Source organism: Typopeltis vanoorti, chromosome 15 (assembly GCF_054136105.1).
Source record: "Typopeltis vanoorti isolate ZY-2024b chromosome 15, IOZ_Tvanoo_1.0, whole genome shotgun sequence".
Taxonomy (NCBI): domain Eukaryota; kingdom Metazoa; phylum Arthropoda; class Arachnida; order Uropygi; family Thelyphonidae; genus Typopeltis; species Typopeltis vanoorti.
This window is the reverse complement of record NC_143563.1, coordinates 22,165,322-22,191,425: the sequence shown is the minus strand read 5'-3', so window position 1 is coordinate 22,191,425 and position 26,104 is coordinate 22,165,322. Positions and strand designations below refer to the sequence as shown.

The window sequence follows — 26,104 nt, the reverse complement described above, 5'->3', positions numbered from 1 at the left end:
ACAATTTTTGTTAGATTTCAAATCGGAATAATATGAGTAATTAAATAGTTTTAGTTCCCATCGAGTTAGCTGGGTTGTGTGTGATACTGAAAAGGCATTTCCTGCTGCATTAGAATGAGTTTTGATATTAACAATACAGGTAAAGAAAAGAAGTGTATTCAGATTTCATTAAATTGTATTCGACTTATTTAAAAAAATGCAATCGTAGCATTTGTTCTTGAGGCAGAAACCATGTGTTTTTTTTTTATATTTGTTTCTAAGCAGCATATTATAATATACATTGCTAAAATGAATAAGCATTGCATTTATGTTTTGGATTTTAAAACCACTACAAAAAAAAGTGGAGTGGTTGAATTTTTGATGATCATGCTGAAGAAACTTTTGAATGGTATATCATCATCAAATTCCTGCCATGTATCCTCAAGGGTACATGGCAGGAATTTGATGTAACTACATGAAAAAAATTACATCATTACTAACTTCGTATCTACAATTTTCCTCCAAATCAGTCTGTTACTTGTCAAGACTCCAACTAATTCGGGTATGTCTCAGGACCTAGTTAAAGGAAAACCATGAAGCTGAAAGACAATAAAACATATTGAGAATATAAATTTATTATTATACTTCTTAAGAAAGAATTGAGCTAACGTCGTTTTTTGTGCATTCTGTTTATTTTATTTATTTTTATTTTTTTTCATACAACTGACGGTATCACCATATTGCCTCTTCTGCAAATTTTACTGGTTCTCTCTTCACCAGGCTCAGTCTCTAAGCATTGGTGCTTAAAAACTTCAATTGTGCGAATACTATTTTCAAATTGTTACTTGAAACCTCTTTGAGCTTGTCAATGATTGAATTTTCTTCATATTCTTCAGAATCTTCATGCTTTGCATCTAAATTTAGCAGGTTGAAATCACTCAACTTCTCAGAATGGGATTTAATTAACTTAGATCATTTGAAAAGCCTCTGAAGTCATTTGCACAATGTCGAAGAATGTGCTTCCAAATGGCCCGCATATTGCTTGCAGTAATTTCATTCGACTTTATAACCAGGCTGAGATTTCTCTGATTTTGCTAGAAAAGTCTTGGCAGGCATTCGTTTCCAAAAAAAAAGGCCGGTTTCATCGATATTAAATATTTGTTGATCACAATAGTCCCCTTACACAATTTTCTTCAAAATCTCTGGATATCGTCTTATCTGCACTTGCAGCTTCGCCTGTGATTAGAACATTATGTAGGCTATTTCTCTTTTTCAAACGCTCAAATCACCCAGCACTAACATGGAATTCTTCTTCTTTTCCATCATTGATAGCCCTTTCTTTCCAGGTTACAAAGAGACAATGCTTTTGATTTAATAAGGCCAGTGTTTAGCGGGATCAGTTTTTGGTTACAATCTTCGATCCATGTAAAAAGAAGTCTCTCTAATTCAATTATTATAATACTTTGATTTCGAGTGCATTCATAATGAACTTGGAGCAGCCTTACCTTTCTCTTTGTATTCAGCAGTTTATTCACCCATTTTTGTGTTCTTGTCCTATCTTTGCTCTGGCCTTGCCTTATTCATTTTTCTTTATTATTTCAAGTTTTTCTTCCAATCGGATTACTTTTCGAATCATTTTCACACTTCTATTTTTTGCTCACTAATTCTTTTCCTCATGATTAATCATCATCATCATCATCATCAAATTCCTGCCATGTACCCTCAAGGGGTGTACAGGATATGACAGTACTACATGAAAAAATTACATCATTACTAACTTCCTATCTACAATTTTCCTCCAAATCAGTCTGTTACTTGTCAAGACTCCAACATTATCAGATCTTATATTTCTATCGTCTAAGGCACTTTGTACCGTATCAATCCACCTATATCTTGGTCTTCCTCTGGGTCGTTTTCCTGCCAACCTGGCAGAGAACACTTGTTTTGCTAATCTTTCCTCTCCCATTCTATTTAAGTGACCATACCATCTGAGATTAGCTCTGCTAACGCATTCCTGGATGCTGACAATGTCAAGTTCTTTCCTAATATCCTCATTTTTAATATGATATTGCCATTGATGCCATCTGTTCATGCCTCTAATCTTTCTCAGGACTCTCATATCTGCGGTCTCTAGTCTTTGGTCAAGTGTTTTACTTCTGACCCAGCTCTCAGATCCATAAGTTAAAATTGGTTTGAACACAGTCTTGTATACAGCTAATTTAGTGTTCCGACTAATTTCTTTCTTATTCCATATGAATTTATTCAATTGACTTCCCACGATACCAGCTTTGCTGATTCTGTTGTCTATTTCTATATTTAGTTTACCATCTTCACTAAAAATTGTGCCTAAGTAGCTGAAATGTTTTACTTGTTCCACAGGTTCTCCATTCACAACACAGTTGACATTTTCAATGATTCTGCCTATTTTCATTGTCTTTGTCTTTTTATTGCTGACCTTCATACCGTATCTATTACAACAGTTATTCAATTTAGTCAGAGAATCTTGCAGACTTGTAGCGGATTTATTTAGAAGTATAACATCATCCGCATAAAGCAAAGAGCTGACATTAACATCTCCAATTTTGATATCAGGTTTAATACCACATTCCTTCATAATGTGATCCATATAGATAATGAATAACAGAGGGGATAATGTACATCCTTGTTTCACACCAGATTTAACATTAAACCATCTTCCTGTACTTTCCTTCAATTCTAACTGCTGACTCACAACTCAAATAAAGACTAAGTATTGCTTGATATAATTCCCCATTGACACCATATAACTGCAGCGTATTGAATAGCTTCTCTCTTGGCACCTTGTCATATGCCTTTTCCAAATCGACAAAACTTAAATACAGATCTTTGTTATATTCCCATGCTTTCTTGACTATTTGTCGTAAAGTGAAGATCTGATCCTGACAGCCTCTATTTGGCCTGAATCCAGCTTGTTCTTCACCAAGCTTTTCTTCCACAATTCTTCTCAACCGTTTCTCAAGTATACTTGCATAGATCTTGCCAGGAACACTCAGTAGGGAAATACCTCTGTAATTCTCACATTCAGTTTTATTTCCCTTTTTATATATGGGTACTATGAGAGCTCTACTCCAATCATCGGGAATTCGTCCTTCTGTCCAGGCTTTCTGAACTATGCAGTGCAGCCACTGTAAGACTCTTATACCACCATACTTCAGCATTTCTGGTCGAATATCATCTACTCCTGCTGCCTTTCCACATTTCAAGCCTTTGATGGCTTTTTCTACTTCAAGTATGGATATGTATTCCTGACTGCATGCCTGGTCAGTGTTTTTTATCACTGTGCTGTCATCACTGCTTGTTTCATTTAGCAGTTTTTCAAAGTAATTACTCCATACTTCAAGGATATCTTTTTCTCCTGTTTTCATTTCACCTTTATCATCTCTAATTCCTTTTACAGCACTCTTTCCTCCATTCCTAAGCTTCTTCAACAACCTCCAGAATATTTTGCCACCTTCTTGATATTTATTTTCTATATTCTTGCCAAAGTCTCATGTTTAGCTAGTTTTACACACTTTTTAGCTTTTTTACATTTGTCTCTGTATTCTGTAAGAGTAAAAGCTGACTTATTTGCCAGGAACTTTTGATATGCTTTCTTCTTTTCCTTCACTGCCTCTTTAACTTCCTGTGTCCACCAGGGAGTTCTGATTTTTTTATCCTTGCACACAACCTCACCACATGCCTCTCTGGCAGAATCAATCAATGTTTCCTTCAGAGTTTGCCACTGAATCTCCAAGGTTTGATTCCTGTTCTCAAACTCTTTCATTTTCTTTTCAATAATATTTCTGTATTTTAGTCTACAGTTCACATCTGAGAGCTGCTCAACTTTTATTCGCTTTAAAACTTTCTTACATGTTATTCTTTTCAATATGAAATTCAATTTTATCCTGCTGAAGACTAAATAGTGATCACTTCCAATTTCAAATCCTCTGTACACTCTGGTGTCCTGCACCAGGGAGAAAACATCACTATCAACAATAACATAGTCAATGAGACTTTTCTTATTCCTAGCCTCTTCTCTCCATGTGAATTTGTGCACATTTTTATGTTGGAACATGGTGTTAGTAATAACCAGTCCATGTCCTGAGCAGAAATCCAACAGATATTTGCCATTATTATTAGCTTTGCTCTTTTCTCCAAATTTTCCCAAAATATTTTTGTATGTCTCACAATCATTTCCTACTCTACTATTTAGATCCCCAACAAGGACCAACTTTTCCTTTTTCATTGTGTCAGTTGCTTTTTCTAAAGCCTCAAAAAATTCCTCCACTTCTACCTTAGTAGAACCTTCTGTGGGACCATAGGCACAAATAAGTCTCATTGTCCAGTTCCCCATTCTCATATTTGCCCACATTACTCTACTTGAGACTGACTGCCATTCAAGAAGATTAGCCTCGTATTTTGTGTTGAATACTATGGCTACTCCTTCTTTTCCTTGATTGTCATTGCCTGAATATAACATTTTGTATTTATTGCTCAGAAAGATCTCACCAGTTTTGGTCTTTTTTGTTTCAGTCACCCCTATTATGTCGATCTGGTACTTATCTAATTCCTCAGCTAGCTCCATTTCTTTGCCATTCAGGCTTCTTACTTTGATAGTACCGATCTTTAACTCTGGTGATGTTGAGTTGGGGTTTGTTTTCAGATTTGTTCCAGTAACTGACTTTTCGCTGTTCACCCTGGTTCCCTGGCGAAAACAACGGGGGCCTTGTTTAACCGGGCGACGCCCCAGCCGGCATGAAATTTTGTCATGTTGTACCATCATTTTTTATTTTGGTTTAACCAATAAGAATACAATTTGGTCGGCTAAATCCCAAATTGCCAGCCCATCCTCGTTCGTTCAGATTCAAAGTAGATACCCAACAGGGTGCACTATGAGAAGGTGAGGATTGGACATTAGGTCAGAAGCCCTGGTCGGTTCTCCGCATTCCTTTAAAGGCTATGTGGCGGTCTCCTCTCAGTTATACAGCTTTGACCCTTAAGCACTCATGATTAAAGGTTAGAAAAATAATTTAAAATAAAAAAGTAAGGAAAACAATTGCATGAGATATGATCAGTAAAATGCTATGTAAAGCAGACGCCATAAATTTTGGCGGTAAATTTGGAACATGTGTACATGGAAATAGTGCAGTGTACCATTAAAAAATAACTTTGTAAAATGTTTTGAATCGTTTACTAAATTATTTCATCCTGGTGAGTGATTTTTTAAAATAGTTAGCTATGAAAAATGTATAGATCGAAAATTTTTAAAATCTGTAACATTTCTTTTTAAGATATATATATACAGGCATGCTAATCGAATTTGGGTATTGAAAAAAAGATCACCATATCAGTTTTGCTTATTCTGCTGTCTATTTCCAGATTTTACTTGTTCTATAAGGTTCTTCATTTAGAATGCAGTTGATATATTTAATGTTTCTGCCTATTTTCAAGAAAATAACAAGAAAACATTTCTTACTTTAAATACAGTGATGCTTCTTGTATACTAGACATGCTTACAATGTACTTTATTTTGATCATTACAAAATCCATTTTGGTACACTTGATAATGACAACTAGTTTTAGAGTTTATCAAGTACATGTTTCATTATCATACTTACTGAGATCTGTTTCTTATGCTAATCCCATACATGCATGAGAGATTGCAAAACATATTGGACATAAAGGATCTTGGCATATGTGTGCAAGGGGGTTAAGGAGAAAGTAGGAATCTGTTGATGTATTTCTTAAATAGATGGAGGCTGTGGTTTTTAGGGAAAGCAGAATGAGAAAGAGTGGGTGGAACAAAAAGAACTAAGAGAAGTAGGTTTGAAGCTGCAGTAAATGAATGTAGATGAGCAGCTGCTCTTGTTCTTACATTCTCAGGAGAAAGTAGAGGAGTGATAGTGATCAGTTCATCAGAATATTACCATGAAAATACTTTAAGTAATTTCATGGTATCTATTTGGTGTCAGCCTTGCGAGTCCTTTTCCATTCTTTCCTATTGTGCCATTTCTTCAGTTGCTCCACACTCTTCCATGTCTTTTCTCACCACTTCTTTCCATGTCTTTCTCAGTCAACCTCTTCCCATCCACATTCAGATTCATAGTCCTATTTACACTTTCAGCTGCTGAGCCCTGTTCAACATGTCCAAACCATCTTAATTTGTTTTCCCCATTTTTTCATCTATTGGTACCACTCCCAAGCTACCTGAAAAATTCATTTTTAATTTTATCCTTTCTCATTATTCCATATCTACCTTAACATTCTCTTCTTTGCCACATTCATCCTTTGTTCATGTGTGTTTTATTTATAGCCCAACATTCTGAACCCATACAACATGGCAGGTCTCACAACTGGCTTAATGAACTTAACACTGAACCTAAATACCTAAACTTTTCTTTCCCCTCCAAAATATAATTTTCGATCATTACTGAGGTATTCTCTTCAACATACTAGACAGCATGTGTGCCAAACACAGCCACGCATGAATGTTTCAGTGTTGATGAGAAAATAATCGGAACAAAGCCTAACCTAAAATATGCAAAAATGAAAAAAAAAGTGTGTATAAAATGTGTGTGTGTGTGGGGGGGAGATCTGAGATACTATCAAAGGCAAGAGAAAGTGAAATGAGATCCTCTCATTCAAGAAATGAATAGCACTGTTTTAGTTGTGTTGCTGCAATTTGAGTTTATTTATGCATAGCTGTGTTTGGCACATGCTGTCTAGTGAGAGGTCACTTGACTATATCCTTTCAGAATCTTGTGGGCATATGCTCATCAGTTATTTATGCATATATATTCATTATTAAAAATTATGGAAAGAACTACCATGTTATAGCAAAACATTTTAATATAAATGAAGTTTTACTATAATGGTAGTTGTTTCCATGATTTTTAATAATGAATGCTGATCACCATGAAGGAAGGATTTATATAGTATTTTTGTTTAATATTTATTAATTGTCTTCATGATATGAGCCTCTGTAGCTCAGTCAGTATAGACAAAGCCCTTTGGTCAGAAAGACCTGGGTTCAATTCCTGTCCAAAATGTGATGAACCTTAATCTGGTCTCTTACCATCCCCATGAACACTCATATCTATATCCATAAAAATTTCCCCATCCCCAATGCCAGATTCTGTGACAAGCCAGTTGGCGTTTCCCACAGTTGCATAATCATAGCAGGTCCTGCATCGAGTAGGATAAAAACCCAAAGAGGAAGAAGAAGAATTCCTCATGATATAAAAATATATATATATCAAAGTAAAGTTTCTTATTTTCCATTTTCAAGTTATAATAGTTCCTGTTAAAAAATGATGCATTACATAAATCGGTTGGTTTCTTCACTAGGTGAAGTATATATATATATATATATAGAGAGAGAGAGAGAGAGAGAGAGAGAGAGAGAGAGGAATATCTAATGACGTTTCTGTTTTATGATTATATGGGAGTGCATTGTCTACTAAAACATCAAAAGAAAACAATGCATTGCAATCAGTAGTTTTAACTTCTCCCTATTGCCAAGATTATAGAATTGCATATGGTAGAATATTAAGCTGCTGTGAGCTTTATTTTGTAAATTGTTCCCATACGTGAGAGGTTAAAGGACCTATAATACATCAGTGCCACTTTTTTGGGGAAGGGGGGGTGCAGATGGGGAATGAGAAGGTTTTTTTTTTTTTTTTTTTTTTTTTTTTTTTTTTTTTTTTTTGAAGAGTTTCAGGTTGTGGTTGTTTGGGAATATTTCATGAGGAAGGCTGTTCCAGAGGACAGAGGTGGATGGAATAAAAGAGGAGAAGCATGTTTGGTGTGTTTGCAGTTCCATAGCAAAGGGTGGGGGGGCTTGGCAGTATATTGATAGGTGCATGAGAAAATGGAAGGGTGATGGTTGCCAGTTCAGTGGAGAAGGGACCATTGAAGTACCTCTGGAATAATAGATATAGTGCTGAAATACTGCACATTCTGTGAGATAGAGGTTGGAGTGAATTTGTAAGAGAAGGATCATTGTGAGTAATTGCTCACATTCTGTGATGTTTATATGGGGGTGGTCTGAAAAGTTCTCGGCCTCGACCATAGATGGCAACATTATCGGCATGATTTTTTTTAAGTTAGTACATCTGTCATATGCATCCATGTGAACTCGCAAGTCATTCTATCAAGTAGTTTGTTTTATACAGCTGTCTGAAGCAAAAGTGTTGTCTGTATCCCTTGAAATGGATAAAATTGAGTATCGTGCAGTTATAAAATTTTTGTAAAAGAAGGTTTAACGCCAGAAGAAGTTCATTCAAAGTTCATAAAAGTTTGTGGGCACTCTTCTCCATTTTCGGCAATTCAGAAATTGGCTGCCGAGTTTAAACGTGGTTGTGCCAGCCTTGAAGATGATCCATGTGAAGGATGTCCAGAAAGTGTAACAACACCTGAAATCATTGATCAAGTGCATGATATGTTATTGGATGAACGGCAAGTCAAAGTGCTTGAAATTGCTGATACTATAGGCATTTCAAAAGAATGTGCAGGATATATTTTGCATGAAGAATTGCAAATGAAAAAACTTTGCACAAGATGGGTGCTGCGTTTGCTCACAGCAGATCAAAACACACTCGCATGAAAATCTCTGAGCAATGCTTGGAGTTTTTAACAAGAATAAAACTGATCTTGTGCGTCAATTTATTGCTATGGATGAGACTTGGATTCACCATTACACACCAGAATCCAAACAGCAGTCAAAACAGTGGACAGAAACCAGTTGTTCAGCACCAAAGAAGACAAAGTCGGTTCCATCAGCAGGAAAGGTCATGGCATCAGTGTTTTTGGATGCTAAAGGCATTTTGTTTATTAATTATCTTGAAAAGGGTAAAACAACAACTAAGGAATATTATTCTGATCTTTTAACCAGACTAGAGAAAAAATTTGTGATAAAATGCTCGGTTTGCAGAAGAAAAAATAATCATCTTTCATCAGGACAATTCACCTGCCCACAAAAGGTATTTTGGCAATGGGAAAATAAGGGATCTGCACTATGAATTGTTGGAACATCCACCCTATTTCCCAGATTTGGCTCCATCTGACTTCTAACTCTTCCTTGCTGGCCAGCGTTTTTCTTCGAATCAAGACATGATTGCAGCTGTTAGAGGGGTATTTTGCAGATCTCACTGAGAACCAGTACATGAATGGGATAATGGCGCTGGAGCATCACTGGAATAAATGTATTAGTCTTAATAGAGATTATGTTGAAAAATACAAATAATTTTGAAATTATAAATTTGCTTTTTCAGTGTTAGGCTGAGAACTTTTCAGACCACCCTTGTATGCCAGGAGAGACTATAGATAAATGCTGGTCTAAGCAGAGAAATCTGCCCATAGAACCTACACTATTTCAGACATTAAATGTATTGTGTTAGGGACCATGAGATGGCAGCACTTGTTGAGCCGTCTCTCTTCGCTGCGTACTGCTTAATTAGTGATAGCCTTTGGCCAGCTATCTCTGATTGGGTACCAGTCGAGATTGAACTGCCCATTCAGTCTCCAAAAGTTAGATAGGGCTAAAACGGCCTCGTCTACTCCCTATATGGGAATAAAAGGCGTTAGCTGATTAATCTTTTCCTTAAATGTGCCAGTAATGTGCAAATAGTTCATATCTGATTAATGCTAGTTGAAATATAATTATCCACATCTTTTAGAAATGTAAACATACCAACTAATTATAGAAATTCTCTTAATTTTTTTTGGTTACTTATATATCCTGAAAGCAACAATCTAATCCTTTCTCTATAGCTATGATTTCTGTACAAAATACATGTAAAGATTTATCATATTAACTCAGTGATCAAGCGCACTGCGCTAGTAGTTTATATATTTTTAGTCCTGATGATGTGCATCAATTATTATTATTTGCAACATTTGTCCTGTTATGGATTTTACAGGTTTTGTGGTCATATAGGTGTGTTTTGGCATTTTTTCCCAATATAACCTAGATTCATCGGCATTGAACACCTGGTCTGCACTGAAACCACCTTCTTTAATGATTTTTAAAAGTTCTGCTGGGTATTTCCGGGCAGCTTCAACGTCTGGTGATGCTCCCTGGATTTTAAGATTATACAAAGAAAACCACTTTTTAAAGTTTTCAAACCAACCCTTACTGGCACAAAATCCATGCTGAGAGATTTCTTCTGAAGAATCTTGATCAAGTTCTTTTAAATGTTTATAAACTCTCAGAGCTTTTTGCTTAATAAGGTGTCCATCCAAAGGAATTGAGTGCAATCTTCTATCCAAATCATTAGAGATTTCTCCATTTTTTAAACTAGAATATCGTGAACATGAGCAACGCACTTTGCACTTATCGTTGACCCAGCAATAACACTTTCTCGGATTTTATGTTCATTTTGTTTGATTGTTCGAATTGTTGATTCATTTAAATTCATAATCCTTTCAACAACTCCTGGTTTTTCTCCAATTTTCAACCGATCCAAGATTTTAATTTCCTCTTTAATGTTGGTTTTTTCCCCTTTTGTTGCAATTTTAGTGGCCATTACAATAAAAATAAATTTTTACATGTGCTTTCCTGGCAGAAAACAAAGACAATTTTCAACAATAAACACTTTATACAGTAAACCCTAAATGGCGAACCTATGGCACGTGTGAGAATTTTGCTGGCATGTCAATGATTTACAGGTGATATCCTTTTATATGCTTATAAATAATTCAAGATTTTTTTAATTGTTACAATACGTACCAGTTGAGTTTTGTTTTACACAAGACAGCAGCTATAAAGACGTGCATATGATTGGTGCGGTATTAACGAAAGATCGCGCGACCCAAAGACAAAAGCAACTGACAAGTGTTGAGTTGAAATGCTAATTCTCTTCAATCAAATTCCATAACATCTGAAACTGTCATAACAACATTCACAACAGGGTGTCATATCGTTCCCTTGGAACTTCTCATTACTGACTGGCTCAACTCACACAAACATTTTAACCCTTGGTTGAATTTTATGGCTTCTTGTTTGCGTTTGAGGTGGCAGGCGAACTCACACATTCATTATATGACATGTTTGAATTCTTGGTAGTCTTTTATTTTAAGTTAGCCTTTGATCTGTCATAATGACATCGAGAATTTCAAATGCAATAAAACAAACACTTATTTCATAATTGAAAAATTGGACAATATTTTTAGTTAGATACTGTGTTTTGGTGCAACATATGGTTTTGCTTGAGTCTGTTATACAGCATAGTTTCTGTGAGAGGGGACATGTGATTTATTAGTTAACACTGTTTTTATTCCAGCTATCTCTAATTGCACTATTTGTTGAGAATGACACAGACTGCAAAAGCCTCTGTACAGTACCTTATTCAGTGGTACAATAAAACTAAATTCGATACTTATAACTACTTGCGCGATACGGGCAGACACAAATTTAATGAAGATAAAATTTGATTTTTAAGTCCTGTGGTGAAAAATATTAAAAAATAAAAATAAATAAAGGGTTACTAGAAATTGTAGACTGCGTTATATGAGGGTTACCTGTACAAAAATTAGTGACTTCTACTCACTCACAAACACACGTTCATAATCCTTGAAACATTTGTTTAGAATCTTTTCTGACATTAAATACAAAATTATCTGCAAAGGCAAAAGTTAGCATAGTCTTCTAGAAAGTCAAAACGTCTTCCACACCAATCCTTAAGTTCTCTCTAAGGGAAACAAATTTCCTTGCACACAAGAAAATGCCAACTCATGCCTGTATCTTTAATATATGTACTTTACTGCAAGTATGTATAGTTCCTGTTTAAGGTTAGTACCAAGAACTCTAACAGTTTACTTCATAAGTTTCAGTTGTCCAGTGTTGGAACGTTCTTCCAGCATTTTTATTTGACAGCTATCAGTTCAGCTCCTCAAATACAGCAAATAGCTTTCTGTCCAATCTTCACTTTAAAATTCACAATGGTGAAGATACATTAACTCCTCAATATAAACTTGAATAATAAGGAATCCTCAAAAAAACACTATTCATTCCCTATGTTTCTTTATTTCTTGAAGGGAAAGAATGCACTACAAGGTTTGACAGATGAGACGAATGGAGTGTATTGTCATCAGCAAAGTGCGGGTAGGATTTATGGCCTATCAGAGATCCTAGAGCTCAAAGTGGTGAAGAACAACTTGATGTAGAAGACTTCCTTGTTTTTTTGAGACCTTAAGTGAGCACAATGCAGATGATAGTTTGATGGCTAACTTTTTAACTTTTTTTTGAGTAGACTTCTTGTAGAGTAAATGCTGGATGATGCAACATAGGTTTTAATTTTCTAGCATAAGTTTTAATATAATTGAGGAAGTACTATCAGGACCCAGAAGACTTGATATCCGAGCTGTTAAAGATTCAGAAAAATCCTGAATAACTTGGACATAGTCATTCTTGAAAATCATTCTTCTTGTGAAAAGAATGTCAGGATATCACCCATATATCTTTGGATGGTGTCATTTGTTATTGCATCAGTTTGACTGCTATTTGGGAAAGAGACAAGTGTTATGCATCTTGTCCAAATTTTCTTTTGTTGAAAATAAAGGGAAATATTTTTTTTTTGATCTGCAGTGTTATGTTTTTTTTTTTTTTTTAGTGCTACAAATGGTGTTTTAAGATCATAGAGAGAAATGGAATGAGGTGCCAAATTTGCAAAGCACTAATGTGGCTTATTAGCAAATTAAAGAAAGAAAAAGAACTTTAGAAATGTAGCACTAATAATTTTGCTAGTGATGAAATATTAGCAGAGAATTCTTATTTTTAGAATTCATAGTAGAAATTAGAGTAATGGTATCTTTGGTACAGTGCTTGATATCAACATGTTAAATTATCATTTGCTTTGCCTGGATGTTAAAGATATGAATATAGATTTGCATTTACAGTTAATGATTTTGTAAAACAGACATTGTTACAAATCTTATTTATATAGTTAGCTAGTCAGCTGTTGGAATATATTTCTACCCTTGTCTGTCTGTAGATTGCCTCTAAAATTATACAATTTTGGATGTGTCTGGCATGGGGAGGTGAAATGCCAGTTGATATTGAGTTTGTGAAGCACAGTATTATTTTAGCCATATGACTGAAAATCAGAATTTCAGAATTCTTTTTAAAACCATTTCAGAGTTTTAAAAGTACAAAAGATGACATCTGTTGCATAAGTAATAAAACATGAACAAATATGTGAAAATTCAGAAACATGTTTAACATTTATTTTCAACATTCTGAACTTGATCCAAATAAAAGCCAGTTATGACATAACCCGTGCATTTGACTATATTGATAATTTCATTTTTGTGCTATTTGTGTTAATAGAATATTTTACTGGTAGTAATTTATGAATGTACATTATCATTAGTATCAAAATATTAAGTATAATAAAAAAAAACTTCTCAGTCTGTAATGATTATGCCCTTTAGTTAGAAAGATCTGGGTTTGAATCCTGTCTATGATGCAAAGAACCTTTATAGGCTAAGATTAGCTGACCTGACACGTCATTAAATTATTTCTATGAAGGTCATTTCAAAAGTTCTGCACATTGTTCTTCTTTTGTTAAACTAACTTTCATATAACCAAATACACTGCTTGGAAAGAAGTCAATGGACATCATAATGTGAGGAACAAACAGCCCATATTAATAAGATGTAGGACCCCCCTTTCACTGTGATGACTGCAGCAGTCCTATGGGGTATACTTTCCGTAAGTGTGTGATAGTTATCAATGGCAATTTTGGACCGTTGTTGCTGTAGGCATGTAATGAGGTCCTGGGCTGTTATGGGGCAGACATCCCTTGACCTCATCTGATGTTCATCACTCAGATGTTCAGTAGGGTTGAGATCAGGACTCTGTGGAGGCCAGTCGTATAGCGACCTTCATGTCCACAAACCATTCAGTTATAGCAGCAGCCCTATGACACAGTGCATTGTCTTGCTGAAGAGACAATAATTGGTTCTGTAGAAATGCCACAAAGTAGGAAGCATTGAATTTTCCAGAATGTTCAGAAACCTCTCTAAGTTCGATGTTTGTGGTATCACAAACAGGGGTCTGAGGCCAAACCAGGAAAAATAGGCCTGCAACATGGCGTCCTATCACAATGCCTCTTTCAAACCTTGTCAGTTACTTCTCACTCTTACACAGTTGTACTGACTCAGGAGCATCATATTCCTCCAATTTATACTGGTTGCAATTAATTCATTACGTGGCACGTGCACCTTGCCTATGGAGGTGTCAGCTGACTTTTTTCCCAAGCAGTGCACATTTACATGCCATCAATATAATATCTATTCTGCTTTTTATTCATGTCAACTTTCCGTAAGTGTGATAAGTTTTTTGATAAGTCAAATTATTTCAGCATTGTCAGTGAAGTGTTTTGTGTGAAGTGGTGCTCTCAACTTAGTAAAGGTCATTCTGGAGAACTTGTCAGAACTGTGTGTGAGAGAGAGGGGTGGGGAGCATTTTCCACCTATACTTTATCAGTTGGTTCAAAAGGTCAAAAAAATTTTCCAAGTTTGATGCATGAATATTTATTAATGTGCAATATCTGACCTTGTCCAATCCTCACCTTCTCGTGGTGCACCCTGTTGGGTATCTACTTTGATACTGAACGAACGAGGATGGGCTGGCAATTTGGGATTTAGCCGACCAAATTGTATTCTTATTGGTTAAACCAAAATAAAAAATGATGGTACAACATGACAAAATTTCATGCCGGCTGGGGCGTCGCCCGGTTAAACAAGGCCCCCGTTGTTTTCGCCAGGGAACCAGGGCGAACAGCGAAAAGTCAGCTACTGGAACAAATCCGAAAACAAACCCCAACTCAACATCACCAGAGTTAAAGATCGGTACTATCAACGTAAGAAGCCTGAATGGCAAAGAAATGGAGCTAGCTGAGGAATTAGATAAGTACCAGATCGACATAATAGGGGTGACTGAAACAAAAAAGATCAAAACTGGTGAGATCTTTCTGAGCAATAAATACAAAATGTTATATTCAGGCAATGACAATCAAGGAAAAGAAGGAGTAGCCATAGTATTCAACACAAAATACGAGGCTAATCTTCTTGAATGGCAGTCAGTCTCAAGTAGAGTAATGTGGGCAAATATGAGAATGGGGAACTGGACAATGAGACTTATTTGTGCCTATGGTCCCACAGAAGGTTCTACTAAGGTAGAAGTGGAGGAATTTTTTGAGGCTTTAGAAAAAGCAACTGACACAATGAAAAAGGAAAAGTTGGTCCTTGTTGGGGATCTAAATAGTAGAGTAGGAAATGATTGTGAGACATACAAAAATATTTTGGGAAAATTTGGAGAAAAGAGCAAAGCTAATAATAATGGCAAATATCTGTTGGATTTCTGCTCAGGACATGGACTGGTTATTACTAACACCATGTTCCAACATAAAAATGTGCACAAATTCACATGGAGAGAAGAGGCTAGGAATAAGAAAAGTCTCATTGACTATGTTATTGTTGATAGTGATGTTTTCTCCCTGGTGCAGGACACCAGAGTGTACAGAGGATTTGAAATTGGAAGTGATCACTATTTAGTCTTCAGCAGGATAAAATTGAATTTCATATTGAAAAGAATAACATGTAAGAAAGTTTTAAAGCGAATAAAAGTTGAGCAGCTCTCAGATGTGAACTGTAGACTAAAATACAGAAATATTATTGAAAAGAAAATGAAAGAGTTTGAGAACAGGAATCAAACCTTGGAGATTCAGTGGCAAACTCTGAAGGAAACATTGATTGATTCTGCCAGAGAGGCATGTGGTGAGGTTGTGTGCAAGGATAAAAAAATCAGAACTCCCTGGTGGACACAGGAAGTTAAAGAGGTAGTGAAGGAAAAGAAGAAAGCATATCAAAAGTTCCTGGCAAATAAGTCAGCTTTTACTCTTACAGAATACAGAGACAAATGTAAGAAAGCTAAACAGTGTGTAAAACTAGCTAAACAAAAGTCATGGGAGGACTTTGGCAAGAATATAGAAAATAAATATCAAGAAGGTGGCAAAATATTCTGGAGGTTGTTGAAGAAGCTTAGGAATGGAGGAAAGAGTGCTGTAAAAGGAATTAGAGATGATAAAGGTGAAATGAAAACAGGAGAAAAAGATATCCTTGAAGTATGGAGTAATTACTTTGAAAAACTGCTAAATGAAACAAGCAGTGATGACAGCACAGTGATAAAAAACACTGACCAGGCATGCAGTCAGGAATACATATCCATACTGGAAGTAGAAAAAGCCATCAAAGGCTTGAAATGTGGAAAGGCAGCAGGAGTAGATGATATTCGACCAGAAATGCTGAAGTATGGTGGTATAAGAGTCTTACAGTGGCTGCACTGCATAGTTCAGAAAGCCTGGACAGAGGGACGAATTCCCGATGATTGGAGTAGAGCTCTCATAGTACCTATATATAAAAAGGGAAATAAAACTGAATGTGAGAATTACAGAGGTATTTCCCTACTGAGTGTTCCTGGCAAGATCTATGCAAGTATACTTGAGAAACGGTTGAGAAGAATTGTGGAAGAAAAGCTTGGTAAAGAACAAGCTGGATTCAGGCCAAATAGAGGCTGTCAGGATCAGATCTTCACTTTACGACAAATAGTCGAGAAAGCATGGGAATATAACAAAGATCTGTATTTAAGTTTTGTCGATTTGGAAAAGGCATATGACAAGGTGCCAAGAGAGAAGCTATTCAATACGCTGCAGTTATATGGTGTCAATGGGGCATTATATCAAGCAATACTTAGTCTTTATTTGAGTTGTGAGTCAGCAGTTAGAATTGAAGGAAGTACAGGAAGATGGTTTAATGTTAAATCTGGTGTGAGACAAGGATGTACATTATCCCCTCTGTTATTCATTATCTATATGGATCACATTATGAAGGAATGTGGTATTAAACCTGATATCAAAATTGGAGATGTTAATGTCAGCTCTTTGCTTTATGCGGATGATGTTATACTTCTAAATAAATCCGCTACAAATCTGCAAGATTCTCTGACTAAATTGAATAGCTGTTGTAATAGATATGGTATGATGGTCAGCAATAAAAAGACAAAGACAATGAAAATAGGCAGAATCATTGAAAATGTCAACTGTGTTGTGAATGGAGAACCTGTGGAACAAGTAAAACATTTCAGCTACTTAGGCACAATTTTTACTGAAGATGGTAAATTAAATATAGAAATAGACAACAGAATCAGCAAAGCTGGTATGGTGGGAAGTCAATTGAATAAATTCATATGGAATAAGAAAGAAATTAGTCGGAACACTAAATTAGCTGTATACAAGACTGTGTTCAAACCAATTTTAACTTATGGATCTGAGAGCTGGGTCAGAAGTAAAACACTTGACCAAAGACTAGAGACCGCAGATATGAGAGTCCTGAGAAAGATTAGAGGCGTGAACAGATGGCATCAATGGCAATATCATATTAAAAATGAGGATATTAGGAAAGAACTTGACATTGTCAGCATCCAGGAATGCGTTAGCAGAGCTAATCTCAGATGGTATGGTCACTTAAATAGAATGGGAGAGGAAAGATTAGCAAAACAAGTGTTCTCTGCCAGGTTGGCAGGAAAACGACCCAGAGGAAGACCAAGATATAGGTGGATTGATACGGTACAAAGTGCCTTAGACGATAGAAATTTAAGATCTGATAATGTTGGAGTCTTGACAAGTAACAGACTGATTTGGAGGAAAATTGTAGATAGGAAGTTGGTAATGATGTAATTTTTTCATGTAGTACTGTCATATCCTGTACACCCCTTGAGGGTACATGGCAGGAATTTGATGATGTTGATGATGATGATATCTGACCTTAGTCAGATTCTGCCTCCATTTTGAAGTCGGATTCATGCAACAAGCACAAGAAACAGAAATCTTGCATGTTTTTAATCATTCTTGATACAGCCATGTGAAGTTCTTACTAGGCCAGCAATTCCCAAACTGGGTTCTGTAGAATCCTAGATTCATGTACTCTCTTCAGGGACTGTAAACAAATTATATAGATACAAAAATTGCAATAAAATAGTGTATTTTGTGTCAAGCAGAAAACAAATTTGGCAACTTTTTTTGACAATTTCAGCTATTCCAACTGCGATTTATATATGTTTGAGCTTGATTATCACTCCATTACCACCTTCTTGAGAAACAGATCACAGTGTGAAATCCATAAGGATTACATGCTCATTGTGCCTTTTTTTTTTTTTTCAACTGAGTGTGGGTGGGCTGTGTCTTTCCATTAAAAAAAACTAACTTCTGCCATTGTGTTATTATCATCATTTGTGAATGAAACTGAAGAAATTGTGCTTTTGTAGAAAACTCTGTGCTAAAATAGTTGTTTATTAGTTAAAACTTTGGAATGAAAATGTGTCAGTTAAGCAGGTAATGGTAAACATGAAGTAAAATTATTACAGCTGGGTACAAGTCGGGGGAGGGGGGGGGGGGGAGACTACTCAAAAGCACTTTCTTTATGATGAAAGTTGTTTAGCCAAATGTAATTGTCAACTTAAAAACTATTTGGGTTGACATTTACATTTGGCTTAGAATTAGATTGTAGAATATGCTTGTATGAACATTATGTATACAGTACCCCCCCCCCCCCCCCCCCCCCCCCCCCCCCCGAGTTACATAAGTAATGCGTTCCGTAAATCTTTACGTGTAACTTGAATTTTACGTAAGTCGAATTTGTAAATTGCTTAAGTGTAACTTCGTAAGAAACTGCAATATTTATTATTATTATATGTATGTATATATACAGATATGTATATTATTTACACAGTATTATTTTATAAATGAAACTTCATGCAGCAGTATTTACTCGGATATAAACTATAAAAGTATGAAAACTGCGAACTTTATCCTTCTCTATCGTATTCACTGTCGAAATAAGTCAATTTATATCCCGAGCTATTGTTGATATAATTTTCCTGTCTTCATATGAATTATTTTCAACTTTTCTTCTAAAGTAATTGCAGACCTTTGTTTTTTAGATTTATTACCAGCGCATTCGGTTTTGCATTTAGAATTCATTTTAAGGGTAAATAAACAAGTGACTAAACTAACCGCCTGAGACATGGACTACTGACAGGTCGGGGAAAGGAGGAATTGTTTATGGAGTCCTTATTTCTAATTGGTAGGTTTCAGTTTGAATGTTACGACTTTTGCGCACTGCCCTCTGCTGCTCTCGGCGTTTACCGGTAACCTGTCACTATCCGTTACATTTGCTGTGAATGCCAAGTCTAGTTAACATTATGTCGTTGCATACTGCAATGGATATCAAAGATGCAAAAGCCGCAAACATGTTCATACGCGCTAGTACATTTTTGAGATTTATTACGTAAGTCGGGGTGGGGGTTACTGTATATACATATATATATATATATACATATATATATATATATATATATATATATATATATATATATATGCTTATAAATTGAGATTTCCTCAGTGTAGGAAAAACTATTTTAGGGGATGCCACATAGTAAAAATAGTTTGGGGATCACTGTGACAGGTTTTCTGGGCCTGGACTCATTAAATGGAAAATGATATAATAAATGCATTTCCTTGGTTAAGGAAATCTGTTTTGTAATTTTCCCAGAAATGAAATCATTGAATTGTTTTAAATATATAATGAATCATAAATGAAATTTACAGATTTTTTTTATTTGATTTTGATACTCATGAAATCTTTTCTTTTGTAGGCCTTCAGGAAGTAACTGAAATTCCTCTGGTACACTCACAGGACTACATATAAATGTGGGGGTGGGGGTGATGCTTCCAAGGTCTCTGGAGGCTGTGTAATATTTATATGATTGTACAGAATATCTAAATGCAACAGTATATTAAGAAATTAAGAACTGCAATAAAATTATGTGTCTAATTATCGTGCACTTTCAAGTATTATATTTTATGGAAAGAGGTCCTGTTTGTTTGAGATAATAACCACTGGAACAGTATTGACTGGAAATGTTAAGCACATCTATTTCCAGTTTGAACTTCTTTTCTTCTGATCTATGTGATAATGTTGGTTAAGGAAAAGCTGGCTGGTCACTGGATTCCAAACAATGAATTATTGTCATTCCTGGACAGTTCTGCGTAATATATATATAGCATGTCTTTTTTGAGAAAAGGGATTTTTGAGGTTTAGAATTCTTTAACATGGTGTCTCGAGCTTTCACGGTTAATATCCTTTAAAATAATGAATATAAGTAATCTTTTTATTTTATGCACAGTCTTATATAAGCGCATCATATGTAGATAATGCTAAATAAAACTTATGTGAATTAAGTATTTCATGTGTTATATATATATATAATAAAAATAATTGGTGGTTAGAAATGAGAGGAGAAGAACCTTTACCTATATTGGAAGAATTGCTAAGTTTTTTAAATACAGAAAAAGTCATAGATAATCTTTCCTTGGACAGTTGAATGATATCATTTGTATTATTTAATTATTAAAAGCAAGAAAGGGAATTTCAAGAGGGGAAAAAGCTGTTCTTATTTTTGTTCTGCACGAAATCCTACGAGAAAACCCTTTCATCACGTTGAAGATAGGAGGAACTGGCATCATTTTAACCATTGCATATTTTCTGCCATTCTAGGAATCCTGCTGTCAGAAGCAGGGTTTTAAAGTAGCTGTTGGTTTCACACAGATGAAAACGATTTTCTGCATGAAAACATTAATAAACATTTATGCCACAGTAGTATTCAAACCCACATCTTGCTATAGTTGACACTGCAGAATAGTGCATTGTTATAGTAAAGTTCTATAAGATAACACACTACCCACTGGTGTGCTGGAGCTGCCTCTCACAACCTGTTTGTTAAAGCAACAATGGCTATAAAGTGGCACAATATGTTTGTATATGGTCACACAGAAAATCGAGGCAGGGTGGATAAATTAGTTTACTGACTGAGCATCAAGAGAAGCTGTTTCTTGTAAATGCTCATGGAGTAAATTTACGAATTTGGATGTACTGCTTAATGATGAAGCATTATCAGATGGAAAACAATTGAAAGGAAAAATCAGTGCGTGGCTTTTTCTTTTCAACCTTTCTAACTTTGATAAAATACTGTAAGTTCAACTATTTGTTTAGGACTGTTGTAATAAAGTTTTTTTTTTTTTTTTTTAATCTGCACATGTGAAAACCACAGAACATATATCACACTTGTGCCATGGGAGAGAAAGCCTACTGATTTTTTTTTTTTTTTTTTTTTTTAAATTGCCAGATGTTATTAGGGAAACTTCTTGAGGAAGGCTGTTCCAGAGAATAGAAGTAGGTTTGGTGGCGTTGAAGTTCTGTAAAAGAATGTTGGGCAGCCTGCTCGTGTTTAAACAAATTTAATATGGAACTTAAATTTCAGTGGCAAGCAGAGGAATGAAGAATGTCATTTCTGTAGAGTTATACCATGCCAGTACCTGCAGAATGGACTGTGAAGCACTGAGAGGCAGATCATTGATTAGCTGGACCATTCTTCAACACAGCAACAGATTAAGATACACTGTTCAAAACATGAAAATAGTATTTGAAATTAAGATTGTAGAGTTAGTAGCTGGGTGGACACTGGATACTGTTGGTTTAGCAAATGAGTAGAAGGAATAGAGTATGATAACAACTAGATATGGTAACGGGTCAGTGAGAGGAAGCTTATGTTTAAGAGAAGGCAGGAGAGTAGAACAATGCTGGGGTAGTCCTGCATTGGTGAATAATTCCAAAGAGGATGCAAAAGTAACCAACCCGAGAGAAAACTGCATATCCAAATACAAAAAAGTTGGGGGGGGGGGGGCATTTAATGAGCAGTTCTCCATGCACCCAATCAAATATTGAAATTTTAAGAGCAACAACATGCATTCCCTCCACAAATCTTTCCATAGAAACTGAGTACCACGGAGGAAAAAAAATGCTTTCAAGCCAAGAGGCTAGGTGAATGAGTAATAGAGATTATTAAAAGAATTGCTGATCCAGTTGACTGAGTGGATAGTATCTCTACTTACCAACCCACTGTGGTTATTACTATGCCATGAACTTTTGTGAATGCCTAGCCAGTAGATTATCAACTTTGGAGGCCCAAACTAGCTTGAAAAGCAGCATGTTTGATTTCTCTTAGAGTAGACATAAGAGGTATCATGATTTAAAAGGAGTGAAATCTGTAAATACACATTTCATGTTTTTTGTACATTGCAGTGTTATGTACTCTGGAAAGAAGTCAGACAATCCCCTTGGGCAAGGTGCATTTATGCTATGTAACTAGTCACATGTTTGTAGCTGGTATAAATTGGAGGAATATGATGCTCCCAAGTCAGTGTAACTGTCCAGGTGAAATGGCTGTGAGAATGTAACTGATGGAGTTTAAAAGAGGCACCTAATCCTAACGATGTGTTACTGTCTGAAATAACGTCGGTTCTATAGTCGATATTCTTGAGTTTATGAGACGAAAAACCACTTACCTCTGCCAGAGATCAGCTAACAAGGGAATCAGTTGAAGAAAAGCTTAGAAAAAGTTACTCCAGTCAGTGACTAGACTCAAGTCTATCTTCGAGCGGCCTGTTTAAAGACAAAAAAAAAAAAAGAGGACCAAGGAAGACAGTATCAGTCTTTCCGAACAAGTCAACGGAAATTAATTCTTTATTTTATTTTTCCGATTTTGCAATAATCTTGCAAAACTTCATGGAGATTCTAAGTATTTGATATTCTCTTTCACCGAATGATGTGAGCTCACAATGACTGTAGACAATTACTAAATAATAAAATTTCGCTCGCATTTCAGCTAAACAAGTCTTGTATGAATGCCTCTTTATGCATGTGTGATGAAATTTAAATGTTCTCCTTGTAGTTCTACATCTTGATTTGTAATACTGGATTTATAGATCATTCCTTGTACTTCATATCAGCTTAGGACAATAATGGAAAAAAGAACCAAACCGTTTAAGACATATCCCCAAAATTTTCAACAAGATCGATTCAGTCATTTCTGTATATTGACCGAACAAACGGACACCATTTTGTAATTTGTTTAGTGGCTGTGTTCCTTAATGTGAATGATTTTGTATAGTTCATGGCTTATTTGATTTGATTTTCCATTCCAATTATTTTTTCCCATCGTGTACATGTGTTCACTGTCTCAGACATTTTCTATTTCTAAGCCTTTTTTTTTTTTTTCTTTCTACCTGTTCCCAAGATCTCTGGCACAGGCAAGCTGGTATGTGAAAGTTCTCCCATAAACTCAAAATCAAGCATATGCTATTTCAGACATTAAAAATATTGTGTTGATAGATACCATCAGATGGCGGCATTTGTTAGCCGTCTCTTCGCTGCTTCCTGCTTAATTAGAGGTAGCCTTGGGCAAGCTATCTCTGATTAAACTGCCCACTCTCCAAAAATGGGCTAAACTGGCCTTGCTTACTCCCTATACGACAAAAAGGCGTTAGCTGATTTTAATCATGGTGGTCGATCTTGTTGAACGTATGGTGCGACTGAGGCCAAATAACGCTGGAGAGTAGATGGTAAGTTGCATGTGTTGTGAATGTTAGAAGTATGAATGATTTTAACGTTCATTATCATAGCCATGTTGCTGAGAAATAAGTGATGGCTTCCATGGTGGCTTGTAATTATTATTTTACATCCAGAAATCCACCCTAGACCAAATAAGACTTTAGGTCTCTTGGAGTAGTCTCACACCAGATGATTAAATTTATCTCCACTGTAAAAGCATTCACAAGCAACTATGCCAGTGGTAAGGTTTGTACTCCACAGTATGCTAACCAATCGACAGATTGAGGCCTTGCAATATCGACCGTTTTGCAGTTGCAGTACACTTTTTTACTCAATGTGCCAAGGAAAAAGGTATTAAAAGATACCTCCAAGGACTCAAGAGTACAAAGCAACTTTGTAACCTTTCAACTGTGTCTACTTCACAAATCATGAGATCAAATCTGCACACATAGCCCAGGCGAAACCTGCGCTATTCTGTGCAGAAATGAAGTATTACATATACATATCAACACTTCATTTCAGCGTTGCAGTTTTCCTTGAGTTTCATAATCTTTATTGTATGACTTCTGAACTTATCTACTGAAACCCGAAGATCCATAGCCTGGTCACTTTCTGATAACAAAATCTGCAATAAAATGTCATTGGTTATCTCAAACTTTGCATTTTCTAACATTGGTCTAATAGCACATGCTCACAATTCCAGGTTATTCAAATAGTTCTGAAACTTGCATTTCAGTTACATTCCTAAATTACCCTCCCTATCTATATTCACGTAATCAGCAATTACGTACATCCATTGACTAACCCGACTGTCATATTATTATAGAATGTTAACGAGTTCCTCAAACATGACCTTAGTAAACTCATGTTGTTCATTGCAAAGTGTAGATTCTCTGCCAACTCATTTCTTTTTTATCTACCTTTCCAAAATCTTCAATCCCGGGATAGTGCTAAGTCGATAGTTACATCACTCTTTGCACTACCGTTGTACAATGGGATTATCACACGTTCTTTGCACTGCTATGGAATCTTCCTTATGCTGAGACTAAAATTATACAGCTAGGTTAAAAGAACTGCCTGTTCAGCTGAAACGATTTTAACTTTCGTATTGATACCCCACAAAACCATATTGCAGAATTCTTATTTAGCTTACGCAACAGTTGTACCACCACCACCGCATATAACTGACTTTCTTCCTACAGGATAAAGGTGGCATTGAGTTCCATGTGGTATACAAAAGGAGATAACTTTTAGCAAAATGCCCACTCATTAACTGAACAATCTAATTGCACTCCTACCCTGGAATAAGTTTAATATCTTATTACATATTGAAGCTCTTTGGCTTTGTACTCAGGAGTAGATTATTATTAGACACCTCCAGGGAGTCCAAAGACTTCTGACTTTACACTCACACGACACCTGTTTGATATAGGCTCCTCTTGCCTTTCGTGCGAGAGATTTATATACACCTGGTCGTCGACTTACGACCACAAAAAAAAAATCAGGCAGCTGCGCGTGCAATAACTATGGGATACGATAGTTATCGTACGATAACTATCTCTCACATACACTCAGTCGCTTTCAAGCATCTGTTGCGTGTAGTATATTAATTAAAATTCTACTGAAATACTACCCATAAAATGTCTAGTAAAAGGAAAATGCCTTCATCTACAGATACGCCAGCTAAGAAGTCAAGGAAAAACTTGATTTAGAGTGTAAAATGAAATTTATCCAGAAGTATGAAAGCGGAAAGAAAGTGAATACGATAACACATGACTTGAAGTTATCACATTCCACGGTATCGACGATACTTAAGGACAAAGAAAGAATTCGGGAAGCTGTGAAAGGTTCCCCACCTATGAAGTCAACAATTTTACCCAAACAAAGACAGGGACCCATCCATGAAATGGAGAAATTGTTGTTTATGTGGATGGAAGATTTACTACAGAAAAATTCACCCATGAGCCTTTGCACAGTGCAAGCGAAGGCTAGAAGTCTGTTTCAGAGTGGCGGAGACGATTACGCAGAACATTTTAAGGCTAGTACTGGATGGTTTAAGCGTTTTAAATAAAGATTAGTTTTTCATAATCTATGTGTCAGGAAGTGAAGATGAAGCCCAAAAATTCGTTGATAGTTTCGATTCTTTAATCAAAGAAGAAGATTATCTACCGGAACAAATATTTAATGTAGATGAAACCGGCTTGCAATGGAAACGCATGCCTAATCGTACGTACATACACCAAGAAGCAAAAAGGATGCCAGGATTCAAAGCTTTTACGGATCGGTTGACTAAAAGTCAACCGATCCGTAAAAGCTTTTATTCGTTTTCTGAATGATAAATGGACTCATTTATTTCAGAAAACCCTCGTGCATTTAAGCACATCAACAAGCACACACTGCTCGTTTACTACCGTGCAAACCCTAAAGTTTGGATGACTCAAACACTGTTCGAAGACTGGTTCATGAAGTGCTTTATTCCCCAGGCTCGTGAATATTGTGCGGAGAGAGGTTTTCAAGATTTTATTGATTATGGACAATGTCCCTGGCCACCCTCCTCATCTGGACGACCTTCAACACGATGTTAGAGTGGTTTATATGC

The 26,104-nt window shown here is 35.9% G+C and overlaps 1 protein-coding gene across 1 annotated transcript in view; it reads left to right on the top strand.

Moving 5' to 3' along the window:
- The window catches only part of LOC150098486 (eukaryotic translation initiation factor 3 subunit G-like), a 72,467-nt gene extending 52,167 nt beyond the window's left edge, over positions 1-20,300 (top strand). The window contains exon 10 of the mRNA XM_090404642.1: positions 19,712-20,300. Within this exon, the coding sequence (XP_090260768.1) occupies positions 19,712-19,730 (19 nt within the window). The 3' untranslated portion in view covers positions 19,731-20,300. The remainder of the gene's footprint in view (positions 1-19,711) is intronic.
- The last annotated feature ends 5,804 nt before the right edge of the window (positions 20,301-26,104 follow it).